General features: G+C 40.6%; 1 protein-coding gene across 2 annotated transcripts in view; it reads right to left on the minus strand.

Moving 5' to 3' along the window:
* Positions 1-536: 536 nt before the first annotated feature.
* The window catches only part of znf462 (zinc finger protein 462), a 73132-nt gene continuing 50182 nt past the window's right edge, over positions 537-23486 (minus strand). Inside the window, exons 4-12 of one of the 2 annotated variants that reach the window (XM_037752029.1) lie at positions 22022-22443; positions 20113-20231; positions 16621-16818; positions 10688-10943; positions 10065-10204; positions 8372-8595; positions 4510-4816; positions 2621-2762; positions 537-948 (exon numbers count right to left, since the gene is read on the minus strand). In XM_037752029.1, the coding sequence (XP_037607957.1) occupies positions 729-948; positions 2621-2762; positions 4510-4816; positions 8372-8595; positions 10065-10204; positions 10688-10943; positions 16621-16818; positions 20113-20231; positions 22022-22443 (2028 nt within the window). In that variant the 3' untranslated portion in view covers positions 537-728. The remainder of the gene's footprint in view (positions 949-2620; positions 2763-4509; positions 4817-8371; positions 8596-10064; positions 10205-10687; positions 10944-16620; positions 16819-20112; positions 20232-22021; positions 22444-23486) is intronic. The other variant, XM_037752028.1, reaches the window with a different exon arrangement.

The raw sequence follows: 23486 nt of genomic DNA on the forward strand, positions 1-23486 counted from the left end.
CCGGACAATAAAATAGTACAGTCAGAACGCGAAGGGTGCCACAGGCTGAAGGCTTATACGTAGTATAATATTCAGGGACCTAAAATGTAGCAATTTGCTACAAACATTTGGGGGTAAATTGTCGAAGAAAAACATGATTGGTGGTTTTTACTAAAATAGATAAGGTGCGACTCTTTCTCAAGGAATACTTCTACACATTTAACACAAGGCTAAGATGAAAAAAGTCTCAGATTTTCAACAAGAAAAGGTAGCTCTACAGTGGGCCACGGTTTTAAATGCTTTCATATCTCGCTTGTTCCTTTTGGGTAAATTTACAGTACCCCCTGTTTTAGGGGAGTGTAAAAGGTGCTTCAAATAATAAAATACTAAATTTAGTTCATCATTTTTGGACAACATTCTTTATAAATAGTTTTATCTAGGTGGGATCTTTCACTGTAGATTTGACCAGAATGTCAGCAATAAAGAGTTCTGTTCACTATTGGTTACCAATATATTAAGATCTGTCCTAGGGGGACTGCCCATTTAGAGAGCTCAGCCGTTTTTATGCAGCACAATCTAATACTTAAATATGTAACACCTAAAAATCTAGTAATGTGCCAACTCATAAGAAGTCACTTTTTTTCAATCTTTTTGTTTCCTTTGATGTCCTATTTTAAGATCCAACTCAGTGCTCATCCTACCCAATGCTATCAGTTTCTAGCACAATATCCCAAGAGGCCACAATCAGTTCAGCCAAACTGTTGATCCTTTTTGGTGTCGAGCATTTCTTTGTCTTCCACATACTGGCTTGGACTTCTCAGTGATAGATCGGCGGGGTTCTCTTCCTCGTTGATGTAGCTGGACAGGTCCAATCCTGTGTCCATCAAGACGGAGGAGCCAGTAGAAGATGAAGCTGAGGCCTCCATTGCGGAGGTGGTGCTGGTGTCTATTTGACTGTTGTTAACCGTCCTAACAAATGAGGGAGGGAGCAAAAAGAAGTGCCTTTAACATGTGGAAAGATATGAACAAAGAATAAAATAAGACTTAGAGATGCACCGATTGCAATTTTCTTTGCCGATTCCGATTTTTTTAAAAGTCTGACCGAATTTTGCATATTGTCTTTCTAATGCTGCGTAAGCACATAGCGCAAAGCGACCTTTTCATGCGGCGCAATTACATTTAAAGTCAATGCAAAGAGGCGAATAGATGAGAGTTCGCACCAGGCGACGCGAATGGCGCAAAGGATGGAAAAAACTCCATTCAGAAATCAAGCATTTTAAAAGTTGTTTGCTTGTCGTCTCACGGACAGACCTGACAAAGCATGAATTCATACTTTTTACAAATAATTACTTTTAAGACATAATTACGTAGTTATTTTGGCATCATTTTGATCCATTTTATTATAAATAAATCACCGCACAATCTGTTTATTTTGGGTTCATACCACTGTAGCGACGTGTGGCTTGCTAGATACAGTCAGTACAATGGCACTGTATGCGAATACAGCTCAGTGAAATTCACTGAGCACTGCCGGGTAACGTTATGAACCCAGACACGACTGCGTTTGTTTTTCCTGACATATCTGGGACTTCTACAACATATACAAAGCAGCAACAGTGTTTTTTTCTTCCATGGTTGATGGTGTGGTGATGTGAACTGTGGAAAGAAAAATTGTTGGTATCTACGGAGACAAGCCCCCTCCTCCTCTCGGGGCGCATCTGGCGCAAGGGACGCGAATGAACACAAATGATCGCGGCGGTCCAACTCGTGCAAGTAAAGCAAGGCTAAAATTCCGCTTCACGCTTAGTGTGAACGCAACATAAGAACTTTAATTGATAGCGAAGCGAAAAATTATTTCAACCGTCCCGAAGTCAGTGTAAACCGTCAAATATGTTTCTTATTCCTTTACTTTGTTATTGTCATCTATAGTGGTTATTTGCATAAAAACACACAATTCAAATGATTAGGAAATAAATGATTGTATTTTTTTTTATATTTGCTTTGATTAAAAAAAATCTAGGCATTAGTAGTTTAATTATATATTATAAGTTGCTTAGAGATAGTGTTAGGAAGTTAAACAGGTCATATTTCCCTCTCTATTATCTATTTTATATTTCTGTGAAAACATCTCCCTTAAACATCTGGATTTATTCAAGTTTCTTGCCAAAAACTACATTTTACAAGATTACATTTGAACCTTACCTCAGCCCAATACTAATTTTTACTGAAAAGCATCATAATGTACACCTCCCGTGTTCAAGCCGGAAAGCAACACTGTCCTGCACGGAGCTAATTTTTACTGAGTAGAGTTTGAAGGTATCATACTGCAAGTTAAAACAACGTCCGTTAACGTTAGCTGTCTTCTTCACTGAAGTACTTCCACACCGACGACATGTGCTAACATGTTCACAATGACAATGTTTACATGCTGTTGTTTGGCAGGTATGTTTACCTTCTTAGTTTAGCATGCCAATGTTTGCTAATTATTAGCACTAAACACAAAGAACTGCTGAGGCTGATGGTGATGTCATTAGTCCGTATTGTTTGCACAGAAACCAGAAAGATGGGTAAACAGGAAAGTACACAAGCTCACACACTAAAATGAGAGTAGAGAAGAAGAGAAATAGTAAAAAATACTAACATGCCGTGTCGAAGGACATGACGTTCCCACTCGAGGCTGTTGGTGAAGCAGCGGCCACAGAACTCACAGGGAAGACGCTTCTCTGCACCGCTCGGCGCAGAGTTGCTGCTGCTGCTGCTGCTGGTGGGAGATGCAAGGATATCTGGGAAATAGAGTGATTGGTTAGTCTCCGAATAATTTCATAAGCGGTCATTTCCTATTTATTATAATATTTGAAAACAATAGAAAGATTTATTGCTATAGTTTATTTATTATCAGGCGAATGAGTATTCCATAATAAGTATACTTAAAGGTCCCATCGTACTCATTTTCAGGTTCATACTTGTATTTTGTGTTTCTACTAGAACATGTTTACATGCTGTAATGTTAAAAAAAAACTTTATTTTCCTCATACTGTCTGCCTGTATATACCTGTATTTACCCTCTGTCTGAAACGCTCCGTTTTAGTGGATTTCAATGGAATTGCAACGGAATTGCGTTACTAGGCAACGGCTTGGGTCCATGTTTACATCCTATCAGCTGATGTTATTTATATACACTGCAACCGGAAATAAACTGGGACACATTTAGAATGTTTACGTTTCAAACCGTGTAATGGTCTAAATATTGTATATTTGTGACATCACAAATGGACAGAAATCCTAACGGCTTGTTTCAAATGCAAAATTTCTGCATACGGGCTGTGTGTATTTCTCCATATATTGAGCGTTTTGATAGTTTAACAGTATTTATATGGCACTTAAACCTGCTTTATAATATAAAAGACATGAAAATCTCACTTTTTACAATATGGGACCTTTAAGTCACAAAGTGAAAATGCTTAATGTATTAGAAATGAATGGCTTCCCTGTAGACTAGGGTTAATCGGTATATATTTTGGTATGAAATCTACTTTTTCCTTGAATAAACTATGGGGCTACTAAGGGGCATGGGAAAAAAATGTATACAGCATAGTGTGATCACTTTGGGTGGCGATATCGTATTGATACACGGATGTCAAGTATCGATCTTTTATTATACAAACTATTAACCTCTCAATCAAACAATCCAACTGGTAGGCCCGGCCGCTATTCTGTCTTTAAGAGGTTATAGCGGGCTCAGCTTTAAAGCTAGGATGAAGATATTGGTATCATATGAAACTAGAAAAAACCTATGAAATCGATTGGTACCAACCATGGTAGCTTGTCGGGAAGTATGCTAAATGGAAGGAAAAACTGTCACTGCCATTGAATAAAAACTCTGAGATGAACAGAGTGAAAACTGTATCTTATTAGATAAAACAAATGTTGACAAGCTGCATAATGTGCAGTTGAAAAAGGTAATAAATCACAATATATCTTATACGCAATACTCTGCATATCGCAAAATGTTTAAAATCGCAATAAATTTGTATTGTGATAATCTTAATCTCTGGTGATTCCCACCCCTAGTGAACTACCAGTCAAGTATACTGAATAATAAGATAGAAGAATGAAATGCAAAAAATCTATTCAGAATTACAAGACTGTAGCTATTTTGGGGGGAAAAAAACACTGCTCATGACATTTAAAAAGCATATGTATGCTATGGGACTTGCAATATTCTAGCAGTATGATTGCTTTCTTACTTATGGGCCCATTTATTTGGCTTGAAATGAGACACAGGAGATTTTTCACACAGACCACAATTTGATATAAAAATTACTGAGAACACGACAGAAAATTGCTTTTCAGCAGGTGCTCGTTTATATTGTAATCCCAAAAGGTTTTATACAGAAATGTGTTATGCGATATTTGTTCTTTCAGCAAACATCAGTGGTTGTGTTTAAAGCAAATTGTCCTTTAGATATGGACAGGATGAATATGAGTAGATAATACGTAACATAGGAGAGCAACATCATCTGTATTTACCTTGTAGGCCAGGCTTCTCCTCCTCCACCCCCCGGAATTCCTCTTCATCTTCTTCCTCCTCCTCTTCTTCCTCTTTGATGCTGTCCTCCATCTCTTCATCATCCATCTCTCTCTGTTCCTCCACTATGTTCTGCATAATCTGCATTCCTCCGTCGTCGTCGTCGTCCTCCTCTGCAGGTACTTTTCCATCTCCGACCATCGCCATGATTTCTCTTTCTTCTTCCTCCTCGGCGCTGCTCCCTTGTTCCTTTATCATCTCCAGCTGGTCCAGGTTGACGCGGCCCATCAGCTCGAAGTTCCGGATAACCTGATCAGAAACAGGCAGTATTTATCAGTTTGGTATAGCGGGCTCTGAGCAGTATTTATCTCACATAACCCCCTTTCTATGTGGGACTTTTCTTTCTTTCATCACCAAGTGAAAGGGTTGACACTATATTTGCGCAATGCGTTACATTTATGTGTGCTTATGTCTTCAGATTTCTTTTTCATTAAGTGAATTTCAACTAAAAAGTTGATACATTAAAAAAAACTACCAGATATTTAGTAGTCGATACCAATACCAGTGAAATTCCACGATTCTCGATACCAATTTTGATACCACAGTAATAATAAAAAAATAAAACAAAACTTCAACATACATTCCTCTATTACTGTTTGCATACTGGTTTTTGTCAGGAAGTTAAACAGGTCATTATTCCCTCTCTATTATCTATTTTATATTGCTGTGAAAACAACTGGATTTATTCAAGTTTCTCACCAAAAACAATATTTTACATTTGAGCTTATCATGATAGAATTAGCTTCGCCTAATTCCTTTCATTCAGTTTTTACTGAACAGTGCCTGAACACACCATAATGTAAATCAATGGCATCTCCTGTGTTGAAATCTGCAGGAGAGCTACTTAGCGTTAGCTGTTAGCAGCTGGAAAGCAGCACAGTCAAGTCAAGTCAATTTTATTTGTATAGCCCAGGGGTCAGCAACCCTTACTCTTAAAAGAGCCATTTTAGATGAAGGTAACACAGTTTATAGTCTAAGTATATAGTATATAAGTCTAATGCAGTGAGGGCCAAAGTGCAATTGTACTGCGGAATATTAGGGCCACATTGAAGGAAAAAAAATCTGAGATTTCGAGAATAAAGTCATAATTTTACGAGCAAAAAGTCGTAATTTTATGAAAATAAAGTATTAACTTTATGAGAAAAAAGTCGTAATATTACGAGAATAAAGTCATAACTTTATGAGAAAAAATGAAATAACGCGTAAAATTACTACTTTATAATATTATGACTTTATTCTCATAATACTACGACTTTTTTTCTCGTAAACCTATGACTTTATTCACATAATATTATGGCTTTATTCTCGAAATCTCAGATTTATTTTTTTTCCTCAATGTGGCCCTAATACTCCGTCGTACCGTCGTACCATAGACCTACAACAATGATAAATAAAAATGAAAATGTAAACAAAAAACAGTTATTCATTTCCACCAATTTTTTTAAAAATCCACAGGGAGCCACTGGAGAGGAGCTAAAGAGTCGCAATCTGTCCTCGACAGTGCATCCCTTACATCGGATAACGAAAAACGTAACCAAAAAAAAAACCCTTTTAACAAGGAGAAAAAATGGAAGAAACCTCAGGAAGAGCAACAGAGGAGGGATCCCCCTTCCAGGATGGACAGACGTTGCAATAGAGTCTTGCACGGAGCTAACAGCTGATGTTAACTAGCTCTCGTCCTGACGATTTCAACACGGATTTGTTGTTTGCAATGTAGCATTATCAAGGAACAAATAGGGTGCTATTACTATCAACGTGTAGGTTTACTGCATCCCAAACACATTTTCTATCATCCCGGGATGACGGGACGCCATTAATAATGAGCCCTGACGATACCAACGGTAAAAACAACAGTCACGTTTTCAGAATTTTGGCATTGACTTGGTACCGGAGTATCAAGACAAGTCATAAGATGACGAGTAACCTAAAATATAACAAAGAAGGTGAAATATTTTGATGACAGAACCATCTCATTTCATTGCTTCTTGCATCTTGTTGCAAATGATGTCACTACTTTCTGAGCAATTCCCTCCTCCCACATTCCCTGAGGACTGCAACATCCTTCCCATGTCTGTTCTTCCTCTCCTCCTACCATGAATAAGCTCTCTGTCTCACCCAGGAGGAGCCCTTCTCTCTCTTTCTTCCTTTAAACTGCATGTTTTCCAAGATTGAGGCATATATTTACATAACCCTTATGGCAAAGAAATCTCTGTTTTCTCGTTGCCATCATTGCTTTCTGGACCTTTTTTGACCTTCAGCTGCATGTGAAAGGACCAAAAAGCTCCTGCACACTGTGAATCACTTGTACTCACTTTATTCATGATGTTTGGTCCTCATACCTCAAATAAAATTCATATAGACAAACAGCATTGGTATCATATATGTAAGCATAACCGGGGAAAGATAGTGCCAGCAGTATGGTTTTTATATATATATATATATATATATATATATGGTACTAGTGCTGTTTGTCTGGTGATTGACAGTGATTGACAGCGTGCTTGATTCACACTCTCACTCATCTTCAACCGCTTATCCGGGGTCGGGTCGCGGGGGCAACAGCTCCAGCAGGGGACCCCAAACTTCCCTTTTTCCGGGCCACATTAACCAGCTCTGACTGGGGGATCCCGAGGCGTTCCCAGGCCAGTGTGGAGATATAATCTCTCAACTTAAGTCATGTATTTAACACTCTTATCAACATGGGAGTGGCCAAATATGCTGCTTTATGCAAATGTATATATATATTTATTATTGGAAATCAATTAACAACACAAAACAATGACAGATATTGTCCAGCAACCCTCACAGGTACTGCATTTAGCATAAAACTATATGCTCAAATCATAACATAGCAAACTGCAGCCCAACAGGCAACAACAGCTGTCAGTGTGTCAGTGTGCTGACTTGACTATGACTTGCCCCAAACTGCATGTGATTATCATAAAATGGGCATGTCTGTAAAGGGGAGACTCGTGGGTAAAAATGAATAACTGTTTTTTGTTTACATTTTCATTTTTATTTATCATTGTTGTAGGTCTATGGTACGACGGTACGACGGAGTATTAGCGCCAAATCGAGGAAAAAAAAAAAAATCGGAGATTTCGAGAATAAAGTCATAATATTATGAAAATAAAGTCGTCGGTTTACAAGAAAAAAGTCGTAATATTATAAAGTAGTAATTTTATGTGTTATTTTCTTTTTTCTCGTAAAGTTATGACTTTATTCTCGTAATATTACGACTTTTTACTCGTAAAGTTCTGACTTTATTCTTGTAATATTATGACTTTTTTTCACGTAAAGTTATGACTTTATTCTCGTAATATTACTATTTTTTTTCTCGTAAAGTTATGACTTTATTCTCGTAATATTATGACTTTATTCTGGAAATCTCCGATGTTTTTCCCTCAATGTGGCCCTAATACTCTGTAGTACATTTGCTCTTTGGCCCTCACTGCATTAGACTTATATACTTTGTACTTAGACTATAAGCTGTGTTACCTTCATCACAATGCTCAAATGTTTTGCGGCTCCAGACAGAATTTTATTTATTTTTTTTGCCTAAAATGTCTCTTTTGATAGTAAAGATTGCTGACTCCTGCTCTAGCAGAACCATGTACGTTCAAATATGAACTTGAAAATGAGCATGATGTGTCCCCTTTAAAACATGTTCTTATGCGTAAACCAATAACACTCTCCATCGGAGATAAGCCAGAAGGTCACTTATTATATTATATTGTAGAAATCAGATATGTAGGGTATATCGATTTAAATTTAAAGTTGCATGATACATGGCCTCCTACTGACCTTGTGCTCAAGGCGTAGATGCTCCTCTAGCTGGCTCCGTTGACTGCTGTCGTAGTAACAGAGCTGGCACTGGTAGGGTTTGATCTCGGCGTGCTTCTGCAAGTGCAGCTGCAGGGCCTGGTCACTGGAGCATGTGAAGGTGCATTTGTGGCAACGGAATATGAGGCCCTGCAGGTGGCGCGACAGCTTGGAGCGGCTGACCTCCAGCGGAGCCACACGCTCCTCTAGAAGGTGGAGGAAGAGAAGAGGGAGAGCGAGGTGGATTATTAGGTTGGAGAAAGAGAGAGTGAGAAAAGCAGCGGCGAGGGTGGATGGGGAAGAAGAGATGTGGGGGAGCAGGAGAGAGATCAAATGACACACACACACACACACACACAGTAGCTGTTATAGTTTGGTGGTTTTGACAGTTTCAACACAAACACTTCCTCTAGATAACTGAAGATAGTCTCATATAAAAACTATCCCTCTGTATTTGCTTTTAAATCTTTCAACTTATCTGTTTCCGTTCTCATGAATGTTCTCAAATAATGCCGTAATGATTCAGTAAAGCAATAGCTTCAGTTACAGTTTATATTACTTGTTGACTTTGTTTGAATTATGTTTACATTTTTTATCACGGAATACAAGGTGCATGTCTGCTGGTTAACTGGCAACCTTGTGGTGATGACAAGACTCCAGGAAGTAGGGGTGGGGGAAAAAATCAACACAGCATAGTATCGAAATATTTTTTCCGTAGCAATATTGTGTCGATACGCCGACGTCAAGTATCGATCTTTTATTATATAAACTATTAACCTCTTAACAATCCAACGGCTGCTATTCTGTTTTTCAGAGGTTGTAGCGAGCTCAACCTAAGGAATCCATTCGTACTAACCATCATGTTAGTTTGTCAACAAGAACTCTAAATAACGTTCCAAAGTTACGCTAAATTTTGGCGACTTGGTAATCATGGTTTTAAAGGTCCCATATCATGCTCATTGTCAGGTTCATACTTCTATTTTGAGTTTCTACTAGAACAAGTTTACATGCTTTAATGTTAAAAAAAAACTCTATATTTTCCTCATACTGTCTGCCTGAATATACCTGTATTTAGCCTCTGTCTGAAACGCTCCGTTTTAGCGCATTGCAACGGAATTGCGTTGCTAGGCAATGGTTTGGGTCCATGTTAACTTCCTGTCAGCTGATGTTATTTACATCCACTGCAACAGGAAACAATCTGGGACACATTTAGAATGTGTACGTTTAAAACCGTGTAATGGTCTAAATATTGTATATTTGTGACATCACAAATGGACAGAAATCCTAACGGCTTGTTTCAAACGCATTTCTGAATACGGGCTGTGTGTTTCTCCGTATACTGAGCGTTTTGATAGTTTAACAGTATTTATATATCACTTAAACCTGTTTTATAATATAAAAGACATGAAAATCACACTTTTTACAATATGGGACCTTTAAGTATTGTGATAATATCGTATCGTGGGGCCTCTGGTGATTCCCACCCGAACCAGGAAGTCACTATACTTGGCCAAAAAAATAGTAGCCATTTCCCTATTTCCAGTTTTTAAACTCCATCACCTCATCTGCAGTAACTCTCGGCAAGAAAGTAAAAAAGCGCATTTCCCAAAAATGTTGAACTATTCCTTTAAAAGTAAAGTTTACTAGGTCTGGTTCCACTTTGCATGCTGCGTACCTCTGTGCAGGACGATGTGGTCGATCATATTACTCTTGTGTTTAGTGTGGTAGAGGCAGAGAGGGCAACGCAGGTCTTTAGGGAGGTTGTCGGGTGCATTGTTGTTGTGACCGGCCTCCACATGCATGGTGAAGGTATTCCTGAGATAGATTCAGAGACAGAGAGAGGGATCATTAATTCATTGAGGGGATTTATCCTTTATCCTATCCCAGGGGGTCAGCAACCTCTATTATCAAAAGAGCCATTTTAGGCAAAAAAATTAAAAAAAATCTGTCTTGAGCCGCAAAACATTTGAGCATTGTGATGAAGGTAACACAGTTTACAGTCTAAGTATATAGTTTATAAGTCTAATGCAGTGAGGCCCAAAGAGCAAATGTATTACAGAGTATTAGGGCCACATTGAGGGGAAAAAAATCAGAGATTTCACATCACAGGGAGCCACTGGATAGGGGCTACAGAGCTGCATGTGGCTCCGGAGCTGCAGGTTGCTGACCCCTGTCCTATCCTTTATGCTGGATACGACTATCTAGTATCATAGTACATAGTTTATGCACTTTGCCTAAAGTTTGCATATACTGTATGTCAGCCATGCTCCTGTTTTTCCCTGCTGAAGCGTTCCTTACTTGTAGCAGGTGAAAAAGGAGCAGTCTTTGCACTTGAAGAGCTTCTTGCCACCGTGGCGGTCCCTGTAGTGGCGACGCAGGCTCTGCATGTATCCAGAGCTGAACTCACAGAACTCACAAGTGAGGACGCTGTCTGGTCGATGATCAGCCACTGTTGAGCCACCAGGTGTTGAGCTGGAAGACATATGACTGCGGGAGGCCAGCTGGTAATGACTAAGCTGCTGACGAACATCCGCTGGCTCTAGGTATGACGGATCTGAGAGAGAAAATTAGAGAAACACGCTGTTTATTATATTGTAACAAACACTTTTTTTATTCAAGTGTAAATGGAACAGCTTAGAAAATACAACGCATTGTTATAGATTAAAACAGTGGTTTCCAACCTTTTTGGCTTGTGGCCTCTTAACCAAAAAAGCAGTGTCTAGTCGGGGCTCCATGCCACGTTTCAGATGTTTATAAATTGTTAGCAGTTCCCCTAAAGAGACACTTCCCCTCTAAACTTCTCACATGGTTTCATTTAAAGAACTTTACGAGGCCCATCGAGGTAAAACTCTCCAATATTTCACAAAAAAAGCAAAGATTAAAGAAAAGTTCATGCAGATTTATGTAGCAGAACTGTCTTCTTTCTTCTTTTGTTACCCATTAATCATCTCATGACCCCTCAGATTTATCTCGTCATCCTTCGAAGGGGGGCCAACCCTGGACTAAACCAGCAAACTGTACATAAACCAGCTCCACTTCCACCCACCACAACAGTACAATACTACTTTAAAGGGGACATATCATGCTCATTTTCAGGTTCATACTTGTATTTTGAGTTTCTACTAGAACATGTTTACATGCTGTAATGTTAAAAAAACTTTATTTTCATTATACTGTATTTACCCTCTGTCTGAAACTCTCCGTTTTAGCTCATTTCAATGCAATTGCAACAGAATTGCGTTGCTAGGCAACAGCTTGGGTCCATTTTTACTTCCTGTCAGCTGATGTTATTTACATACACTGCAACCAGGAATAAACTGGGACACATTTAGAATGTTTACGTTTAAAACTGTGTAATGGTCTAAATATTGTATATTTGTGACATCACAAATGGACAGAAATCCTGACAGCTTGTTTTCAAATGCAGAGTTTCTGAATACGGGCTGTGTGTATTTCCCTGTGGATTGAGCGTTTAAATACTTTCACAGTATTATATAGGACTTAAGCCTGCTTTATAATAAAAAAACATGAAAATCTCCCCTTTTTTTAATATGGGACCTTTAACATGCGTCCTCAGTGATCGGATCACAAGTGGGACAGCTCAAAGTACAGGTGTAAACGCACTCAAGACACATTGAGGACGCACTGAGATCCCATCGCTCAGATCACATTCAGAGGTGATCTGGGCCACATATGGACACATTCTTTTAGCAGTGTGTGCGTGATTGTGTCCTGGGCCACATTAAGGAATGCCTACTCTACTGACGCTTGGCTTTGCGGGTCTCTACGTCCTCATGATAATAGACAGGCAGACGCCAGCGCTTTATGGAAAAGGCTTCTGTGCACTTTAGAATCTTGCTGGTATGACTGTATTTTCTTTATAGGCTATAGCAATATATTCAAATATATCTTATCTATAGGCTATCACATTAGGCACGGGAAGTGCATTATTATCATACTGTCAGTGTTTTGTTCCGGTGTTTGGCTGACGCTACGACTGTAGAGCACCCATATACTGACATTTATGTTAAAGGGACTGTTTGTAAGAATCATAAATGTCTTGTTAACAGCGACAACTGTGGCCGTTAAGTCAACGAAAGTCAGCGTCCTGTTGCTTGCGCTCGCGCTTGTGCTCGCTCTACATAGACATGAACGAGCATCGCTGAAAACAGTGAGGCGACACATGTCAGCTAAAACACAATATCACTCTATATTTCAGCTGCTGACTGATATATTTGACTTCAGGACATCTCTGACTATATACATGCTGAAAATCAAACATTCTTACAGGATTAATTTAGATATTTTCCAAAGTAAAAGTCCCTAGAAGTGTATGATTCGACTTTTTCCCATGGTCTAGTGTTAAAAAAATTACTTGCAATACTTGTAGAATCACAATAATTAAAAATCGCAATACATATCAAATTGGCACCCAAGTATCGTGAAAGTATTGAATCGGGAGGTGGGTGTAGTGTATCGTCCCAGCCCTATATTCCAATGCACATTTTTTGCAGTTTAACCTACTTAATGTATCTAGATTCAACTTCCTGATTCTTCAAAAAAGGGAATATTCTGTACATATACTAATATTTAATGAAAGGCTATCTGCAGATAGAGGTTGATCCTTTCCTCTCCTTTCCTTTTCCTATCGGGAACTAAAAATGTCACATCCCCCCTCACAGATAGAGAGTGGAACTATGACTGTCATCATTTGTCCCCTACCTCTTTCCCTCCTCATTCCCCATCTCAAGAGTCTATAATATCAGTGAGCAAGCTCATCTTCTCGCCCTACTTGGAGCCTCCAACACATCAATAAATAAACCACAGTGACACTAATAGAATATCTATCCTTGTGAAAAATGCCTCATTCAGCACTCAGAGTACAAGAAAGCAAGAAAAAGCACAACTTTTCTTTTAAACTTCTACTTTTATAAAATGCTTGAGATCCAATTTCTCACTTTTGCAAGAAGAGGCAGAGGAATTCACACAAATCAAACAATGCCGCAGCTGATTCATGCTTTTAATATCCTCTCTGCATTGTGGAGATGTATGGAGATGAGATAGCAGATGGAGAGCAAACTCTGTCGGTGATGTGTCTTCTTGAATGGATTAAGGGCCAAAACTGTCTATTGAATCGCATAAATGAGAGGTGGAATACGTCTGTGAGGAGTTGGAGAAGACAAGGGGAGGAGGACAGCTTAAATATATATTAAGGATAACCTTAAAGGGACTGTTTGTAAGAATCAGAAATGCTTGTTAACAACGACACCTGTGGCCGTTAAGTCAACGAAAGTCAGCGTCCTGTTGCTCGCGCTAGTGCTCACTCTATATAGACATGAACGAGCATCGCTCAAAACAGTGAGGCGACACACGTCAGCTAAAAGCACAATATCACTCTATATTTCAGCTGCTTGGCAGTAATGTTAGCTGACCAGACGGAGGTCTCTCCATGAATCACTGCTGATCCTAGTGTTGGCTTTTCCTGCCTCAGCCTCCCGACCGCGGCCGGAGGGAACAGGGGAGACACCGGAGTTTTGGTCGGAGACGATAACGTTTCTCTCTGCGGAGCCCCGTCACTTCACAAGACACGGGAAACCTCTGTTGGTCTGGAGGAGCTGCAGCATTTAGTTCTGCACAAACGTCCACTGTACATTCACTAGATATTCTCAGAGTTACGAAGTCTTCTGCAGTGTGGAGTGTGCGCTCATGCACGTGAGAGTGGAGCAAAGGACCAAGAACACCGCGGTGTGTGAGTGAAGGCAAGCAGGCAGAGGAGCAGAGGAGCAGAGTACAGCAGAGACTCCGGTCCTGGAGACCAAAGCTACGGTCTCCCCCGCGTCCTCCGACCGCGGCCAACACTGTTTAACAGACGGGCTTCACTAGATACAACTTTGCGGTTTTTGGTGCTTCCGTGTAGTTTGTGTTGGAGTCTGAGTCTGAACAGCGTAGCCACACGCGAGCGCGCATGGGTCACCGACACGCATTGATTTATACGTGTAAGAAGTTACAAACAGTCCCTTTAAAGCAGTGTTAAAAAGTAAGGGTGGTGTTGGAGTTTAAAGAACGTGGGTCTTAAAATGATAGTTTTAGAGCCAATCGAATGTTAATCTTTTCAAAACAAACCCCTCTATTCCACTTCAAATATCAGACATTGGACTGAAGGTAGCTAGTTTGGCACGGCAGAGACATTCAATATGCCAGCTCTGCTCTTTCTCAATGCTTCACTTGTCCTGGTAGGGCACAGCTGACAGTGGTGGTTGGTGCATTGAGGAATGCTGCCCTGCTTCAGCTCCGGGGAAGATTCCACAGCTCCAGCAGCAAGGTGACAGCTGCTGCCAAGAACAGTCTGCAAGCTGTGCAATGCACAGCCACTAAAAACACCTAAAACATGGCATCACATCAAGGAGATAACCTTCTGCACCGAGCTACAGTTAAGGTGCCTCTGTGATAGGAAATATTCTGTAGGCTGGGGGGAGTCAAATCTCAGCAGTCAAACTCCTAAATTCTCATATTATTTATTCAACCCCTTTTCCAAACACTAGGACCCTAACTGCTGATTTTCCATATTTATAGCAAATTTAATGTTTTACATTCATAGTAAATGGACTTGGACTCATATAGCGCTTTTCTAGTCTTCCGACTACTCAAAGCTCTTTACACTACATGTCAGCATTCACCCATTCACACACTGATGACAGAGGCTGCTAAGGTGCCAACTTTGGCCATCAGGATCTAATTTAAATACTCATTCACACACCGATGGCTATGCCTTCGGGAGCAGTTTGGGGTTAAGCGTTTGCTCAAGGACACATCGACGTCTGATCCGGAACAGCCGGGGATCGAACCACCGACCTTCCGATTGGTGGACAACCTGCTCTACCCTCTGAGCCACAGCCGCCGCGCATAGTATAAAACAACCTTGGATCAAAAGATCCACCAGAAAATGTTGAATTTTTTAGTCCAAATGTTGCCTTTCAAGATCAGGATGTGAATAAGTTTTAGTTGATTACATTTCTTATGATACTTTTTTTAATTTTCAAGAGCATGATAAGGCTGAACGATTCTGTTAAAATATCTACATGATATTAGAGGGAATGATAATTATCAAATCGTTAAATTGAAAAATTAAATTAAAGTGATTAATTAGTGGTGTGAGTTTTGTGGGGACCTGAACCAAACAGAGAGGTTTTCTTAAGTCTGTAGATTATGATGTGATTTTACCTTTAACAAATATTACGACTTTCTCCTCATCCTGATATTTGAATATTGCAGCAGGTCGTATTGTGATTTTGATTAAATTTCGATTTGGATAATGATAGGTGAATTTCTTTGAGTAAAATTATATAAGATATTTGAATACATCTCCTGGGCTGTGGGGAAATTATAGCGCACATTGTTCTATTCTATTTTATGATATTTAATAAATCTAATTATTGCATAGATCAAAATAAAATTATATTCATAATATCAATACAACAAAAGTTAGTCGCTAGTTGCAAGGAGATATGTTAAAAATGTTCCAACCGGCCACTGTCAGCCCAACAACCTTTGATTGCCGATATATTTTCGCAGGTGTGTGTGTGTGTGTGTGTGTGTGTGTGTGTGTGCGTGCGTGCGTGCGTGCAGTGTGGTGCGCACCCCTACTCTCCCTCCCCTTCCCCCCCGCCGCCATAGTTTCAGCTGTTCTAGCGGCGGAGCATCATAAAACATTCAAACTCGAAAGAAACAAAATAGAATTCACCAAAACCGTTTTGGTTAGTCTTTCTAACAATCACCAACTCTGGTTTGGTCCAAATAAATAACTTATTTATCTGAGTTAGATGTGAAAATATGCCATTCCCCCCCCCCCCCGCTGTATCTCTATCTGTCCACTGAGCAGCAGCTGAGCGGCTCTCACTCTTCGGAGGCAGACCATTAAATGAGCAAAGAAAACTGTACAAAGTACTGAGCTGTACTTACCAATAGCTGATATATTCATCCAATCGTCAAACCCTAATATATACAGTATATACACACATATTATATAGCTTACATAGACAAGATGATATAGGCCTATTTCTATAAAGATATAATTATTATTATTTTATTAAACCCCACTAGGCTCCAAATTTAAGAAACTCATTTTTAAGGATTTCTGGATTCTGCTTTGATGCTCAATTGAGATTTTCCAAATGTGGCCTGACAAGCCCGTCATAAGATCTATTAAATTGACATTATGCAGGATCTCATACCATCCGGGGCGAAGGAAGTCTGCTCTGTGTTACCGGCCAGCCGCGAGGGCCTGAGGGCGCCATGAGCAGCCTGGGTAGCGGCCCGCAGTTTGGGGAGCGTCAGGGCCTCACCGTGGTCTCTCAGAGAGTGCTCCTTCAGCTGGCTGATGGTCATAGAGGAGAAGGGGCATGACAAGCACTGGTATGTGTGCTGCTCACCTGGAGGGGGAATAGAAAAACAGAATGTTGACTAATGTATGAAATTCACTGTACAAAGGCAGCACTAGATGAGGATCTACAGTGATAATCAACATCCACAAAGCTATTCCCCTCTGAGCCAACAAATATGTCACTTAGTGCTCCTCTTGGACTAATTACTGTAATTTCAATAGAAAAACTATCGAGCTGCAATGTTTATTAGAGATGTCTGGAGGTATCACACATAAACATGATCCACATTTCAACTCCTCACCGTACACTTTCCTTGGAGGCAATTTTGAAGTTGTATGTGAGAAACACAACTACTATTATTTGAGTTGACTACGTATAAAAGGCTTTGAATGTAAACATAGATATACTGTAGTCTCACACTGCCAGAGGGAGGCGAGTAGAGCTGCAACAATTAATCGATTAGTTGTCAACTATTTTGATATTCGATTAGAGTTATTTTTAAAGAAAAAAAAAGTCCAAATTCTCTGATTCCAGCTTGTTAAATGTGAATATTTTCTGGTTTCTATCTTTGAGTTGTGGACAAAACAAGACATTTGAGGACGTCATCTTGAGCTTTGGGAAACACTGATCCACATTTTTCACCGTTTTATAGATCAAACAAATCGATTAATCGAGAAAATAAACCACAGATTAATCAACAATGAATATGATGGTTAGTTGCAGCCCTAGAACGGGAGGCAAAATGTTATCGAGGAACTTTTTTTCAATAATTAGCATGAAGCTTGTTAGCTTAAAGGGGACATATCATGCTCATTTTCAGGTTCATGTTTGTATTTTGGATTTCTACTAGAACATGTTTACATGCTTTAATGTTCAAAAAACACATTATTTTCCTCATACTGTCTGTCTGAATATACCTGTATTCACCCTCTGTCTGAAACGCTCCGTTTTAGTACATTTCAATGGAATTGAAATGGAATTGAAATGGAATTGAAATGGAATTGCGTTGCTAGGAAACAGCTTAGGTCCATGTTTACATCCTATCAGCTGATGTCATTTACATACACTGCAACAGGAAATAAACTGGGACACATATAGAATGTTTATATTTAAAACCGTGTAATGGTCTAAATATTGTATATTTGTTACATCACAAATGGACAGAAATCCTAATGGCTTGTTTCAAATGCACAATTTCTGAATACGGGCTGTGTGTATTTCTCCGTATATTGAGTGTTTTGATAGTTTAACAGTATTTATATAGCACCTAAACCTGCTTTACAATATGGGACCTTTAAATAAAGTTGTGTGCAGGTTGGTGAGCCATGCACACAAATTACAGTCATATGAACACTTTTCTTTGCTTTATGCCGTTACAGTATACGACTGTACTGGTGCTGCTTTGGCTACTGTGTGTGTTTCTGGCAGCTTTGGTAGAGTTTTGAATGTACCCCATGGGGGGCTTTATAGCATCTTGCTTCTTTTAGATGTTGAATATATTTGCTTAAAGCTCGGGTGGGCAACAATGTTTTTGGCATCATTGGGCAAAAATCCCATAATAACCTTTCAGCATATTGTAATTCAAGTGTTCTGGGAGACTTCTGCTCCTCCTCATGGCTCAGTTTTCAGGCTTTAAAGACTTTGACCAATCACAGGTCATTTCAGAGAGAAAGCGTTCCTATTGGCTGTGCTCTGGCTGGTGAGCGGTGCTTGGTATTTCCTCAACTCTTCTCAACATGGCTGCCGGGTCACAAACTTTCTAATTTTTACAGCTAATCCGTGCACTACAAGATGATTCTGACAACATTTGACGAGAGAAATAGGCATTACAGTAACATAATATCGATTCATATTTGATCAGCGCTGCCTAGTTTGAACGTTTGATCAGAGTTCACGAGTGATTGACATCTGGACATCACCGGAGGACACCGGAGGACACAGAGGGACATGATTTATTGGATTTTATAAAAATAACCTCTTTTAATCATATTTGCTCCATTTCTACCCACTGCAGCTTGAACAACCTCAATGCAAGCAGCATCCAGAGGAGTGACGCCATTACAACCAAATCTAATCTGAGAGTATTCTTACCAGAAGTGGTTTAATAAGGAAACTACTTCCTGATTGAACTGTTTCTGGTAAGAACCAGGCCCCCAGGAAGTGCGCCGGTCGTCGATCCCGACTTTCGTAGTGCAACTTCCTTGTCAGTCACCTGATGCCATTGCCAAAAATACTTTTCCCCATAGACTTACATTGGGAAAGAGACGTCTGTAACTCAGCGGATAATTTTTTTTTAGGTGAATCAACTTCCCAGTACGAACATTCTAATAGTCCTAAAATAAGTTTTTTAAGTTGTAAAACACACTAACAGCTGAATCCAGAGTTATTTCCCTTCCTCCGTTCATGTGAGTGAGACCCAGACCGAGGCTGGAGCGCAAGCCGTGACGACGGCGTGACGTTAGGACCCCGTGACCGAGTCATGTGACCGAGCGGACGCTACTCCGCCAATCATCTCGGACGCTACTCGACCAAGATCCGGGTACTTTTCCAGACGGAAGTCGAGCCATTTAGGCTTCATGCGCCAATGAGCAGCTCTCATAGGAATGACCAGATCCCCGCTTCCAACACTGTATCCAGTTCTTTTAATACATCCATGGTAAGAACATGTTTGGAATAAACCAGCCTCTGAATGTGGAAGTATCAATGGACACGAAGGAGAAGCACCGAGCCACAATGATGACAAAATTCAGTGCTGATTGTTTTCACAAAATCTACAAAAATGACCAGACTCCACTTTCAAATGTAATCGTAACCCTAAATTGGTTTGTGCCAATTACCCACAGCAGTTGTTAACTCTTAGTTTCTTGTTCTCTCCAATCACAGTCGAGAGCACTGAAAAGCCTTTTCAAAATTGGCTTCTCTGGTTTCTTTTGCTCACGTATTGATTTCTCAGGTTTTTACATTTGCTTGAACGTCTATGACTTTGTCTGCCGTCTGGCTCCCTCAACAACAAAAAGACGATCGCAGGCGCAGAATCACATCTAACTAAAGACACCTGTAGGCATTCACCTTTCATCACCATATTCCCAAATAAACAATATCATATCTTCTTTGGGGATGTGCTTAATTAGGCGTATCTAATGTACTCTGTGAATGGCGAAGCTGCTCCTCCAGCTAGTCCATTGGTTACACTGTGCAGGATGAGCTAAATCGAGCGCAGCATCTTTATGTGGAAGATGATAAACAGGAGGCTGCTATTCTGGCCCCGGGAATACCTTGTTAGTCATGGCTACAGCTGTAAGGTGTGACTTAATGTATGTGTGTGCGTGTGTGTTTTTTTACCTGTGTGCGCCTTATGCAGGTGGCTCTTCAAGCGGCTCACGTAGGCAGATTTAAAGGGGCAGAGTTTGCACTTGAAGGGCTTGTGGTGGCCGTGGTGAGACTGTACGTGTCTGTCCAGACTGGTGATAACACAAAATATACAACAAATTAGGGAGGATATGAGATAAAAGATGAGAAAGAATAGATAGAATGAGGACAAACAGGATAACAGATCAAGAGAGAAAGTGACAAGAATAGAGGAAAGAAGGAGAGAGAGAGCATCCACTTTGATGATTTCAACAGCAGGTTTTTTTTCAGCAGCATCTAAAGCGCTCGATTCTGTTTACCTCACAAACAACAAGCCGCACATTTCCAATGACTACAGAACAAGGAGCCGTGGGGTGAACTCATCTACCCACAATCCCTTGGTGGGAGCGAACGTGTGAGCGCCTGTGGGGACGGTGGCTGTGTTTTTAATGCCAGCCTCCTAGGTGGCATGGGAATGCGGCTTCTTTCTGGGTCAGGGCACATACAGTACAGAGGGATTACACCTGGGAGCTCAGAGGAGATGAGGACTCTCTCTTCCCCTCTCGCTCCGTGTCTCTGTGATGGATAAAACAAATCGCGCTACCAAAAATGTCTGTCTTGCTGTAATGTTTGTCTTGCTCTCCGAGGAGGCAGGAAATCTTGGAGGAAGATTGAGGATTCAAAGGGATCATGATAGGGTAAACAGAGTAAGGTGTAAAATTGGGCTCTGTACAAAATGAGTTTAACATCCAGTTGATTTGCCGAACAGCTGATGCAAGACTGGTAAGGTATATAAGGGTGAGAACTAAGGGCGTAAGAAAATATCTATACACTTGCGATATTGTGTTTTGTGATACTGTATCGATTCTCAAAAGCACTTTAGTTTACATGCAAACATTTGTGGCAGACAGTGGCTTAGATTGCACAAAAAGTGGTGCTAAGATGTTGGATGTTACACTCAGATTTTATGCATATGGCAGTGTTTTCTTTATGCTAGGACAGTTTTCTTAAAATTAGTTTGTGGTTTTAGCTGACGTGTGTCGCCTCACTGTGTTGACCGATGCTCGTTCATGTCTATGTAGAGCGAGCACAAGCGCGAGCGCGGGCAACAGGACGCTGACTTTTGTTGATTTCGCGGCCACAGGTGTCGCTGTTAACAAGCAATTTCTGATTCTTTCAAACAGTCCCCTTAAAGGTCCCATATTATGCTCATTTTCAGGTTCATACTTGTTTATTGTGTGTTTTACTAGAACATGTTTACATGCTGTTATGTTAAAAAAAACTTTATTTTCCTAATACTGTCGGCCTGAATATGCCTGTATTTACCCTCTGTCTGAAACGCTCCGTTTTAGCGCATTTTGACGGAATTGCAACAGAATTGCGTTGCTAGGCAACAGCTTGGGTCCATGTGTACTTCCTGTCAGCTGATGTTATTTACATACACTGCAACCAGGAATAAACTGGGACACATTTAGACTGTTTAAAATTGTGTAAAGGGTCTATATATTGTATATTTGTGACATCACGAATAGGCAGAAATCCTGACGGCTTGTTTCAAATGCAGAGTTTCTGAATACGGGCTGTGTGTATTTCCCTGTAGATTGAGTGTTTCGATACTTTCACAGTATTTATATAGGACTTAAGCCTGCTACATGAATAAAAAACATGAAAATCTCACTTTTTTATGATATGGGACCTTTAAGTTACTTTAGGTACATGTTGTGGAGATTTATGTAACTAGCAGCTACACAAGTTAGACACCATCAGTTGGTATTGATGTTACAATAGTTGTTTGTACTATTTGAATATATATTCAAATTGAGAATAGACAGCCCTACAGGGGACTCTACTGTTGAAACAGTGTTAAAGGTGTCGTTCATAGACTCTGCTCCTCCCTACTTACTTGTGTCTGAAGGGCGAGACGAACTGGCAGTACTGGCAGCTGTATTTGTCTTCTCTGCTGAACAGCGCCATGGCTGAGTGGCTCCTCTCATGGGACCTCAGTCCCTGCATGGACATGAAGACTCGGTCGCACTGGGCACACGGGTGACCCCCCGCTGCTAAGCGCTGCTTCAGTTCGCTTTCCAACACCACGGCCCTCGCCGCAGCCACGAGGGCCGCCGCCCTTCCTTCGATGGCCTCCGTTTCTGGTTCCAGTGTCTCAGCGGCGATAACAGGAACACCATCAGAAACCGAGGGCGGACCCATCATCGGGGCCGCGGGTCCCTCGAGGCCGTCGACTGCTTCAGCTGCTTCATCCCCCTCGAGGTCGCCATTAGTCAGGGTCTCTGAAGGCATGGTCAGGGGGACCTCGCTGACTTCCTGCTGCAAAACAAAACGGAGAAGATGTTCAGTATAGCTTCTCTGTGCCGGTTGAATTTGTCTGTCGCAGCCTTTTTGTTATGCGGATGCACAACGCTGCAATAAAAGGAGAAAGATTAAGGGTGACAATTTATTTGGATAGTCCAATGTTGACACTCAATCAGCTACCAGATGACAAAAAGAGCTGTTCACTGAAGTATCACTTAGAGTCTGGCACCTCTAACGGTTTTCCCTAAATCAGGCAAATCATGTTAACGGCACATAAGCAACAGTTAAACATCTGTCTAACACCTCTGCTTCTGTCTGTGCTGTATCGGTGCAATCATTTTCAGTTAAGTGTTGGTTACAGCTCTCTCTCTCTTGGATACATTTGTGCTGAGGATCAGCATGTGGGTATATCAGTGACCTGAAAGCCTTTCTATGCAACACGTTTTCAGCCAAAACAACTGTCCAAAATACTTTAAGCTGCAGCTGAGCCTGTAAATGAAAGCGTTTCTGGTTCAAGAACGACATATGAACGACTGCAAAACATGACTGGGTCTAGTCCAGCGCAGGAGAGCCTTAAAGAGATAGCTCAGGTGTTTTGAAGTGGTGTTGTATGAGGTACTGATCCATGGTCAGTGTATTACCTACAGTAGAGGACGGTCAGCACGCCCCCAGTTTGGAGAAGCAGACAGGAGTTACCGACATGGGAGCAAAGCAATGTACTGCTGTGGACAGGGTCGGTAGCAAAACGTATTTTAGACACCTGGAAGAAAGGTCCGACTATACAGTCTATGTTTCCGACTGTGTTATTGTGTGACTTTGGTTAGTTTGGATTCACCAAAGTCACACAATAACACCAACAATTTAACCGATTGAGGCGGCAGTAGACCAGCAACCGCCGTATTCTGCAAGGTTAAATTACAGTTTTTTCAGTGGTCTGGTGGCTTTGGCCAGACTATAGATGGGTACAACGTCTTCAGTTCCTCTTCGGAAAGGGCTGTCTCATGGCAAGGTAAACGGCAAAAATATTCTAAATATAGCGTACACTTAAACTGATATTG

Source organism: Sebastes umbrosus, chromosome 19 (assembly GCF_015220745.1).
Source record: "Sebastes umbrosus isolate fSebUmb1 chromosome 19, fSebUmb1.pri, whole genome shotgun sequence".
Taxonomy (NCBI): Eukaryota; Metazoa; Chordata; class Actinopteri; order Perciformes; family Sebastidae; genus Sebastes; species Sebastes umbrosus.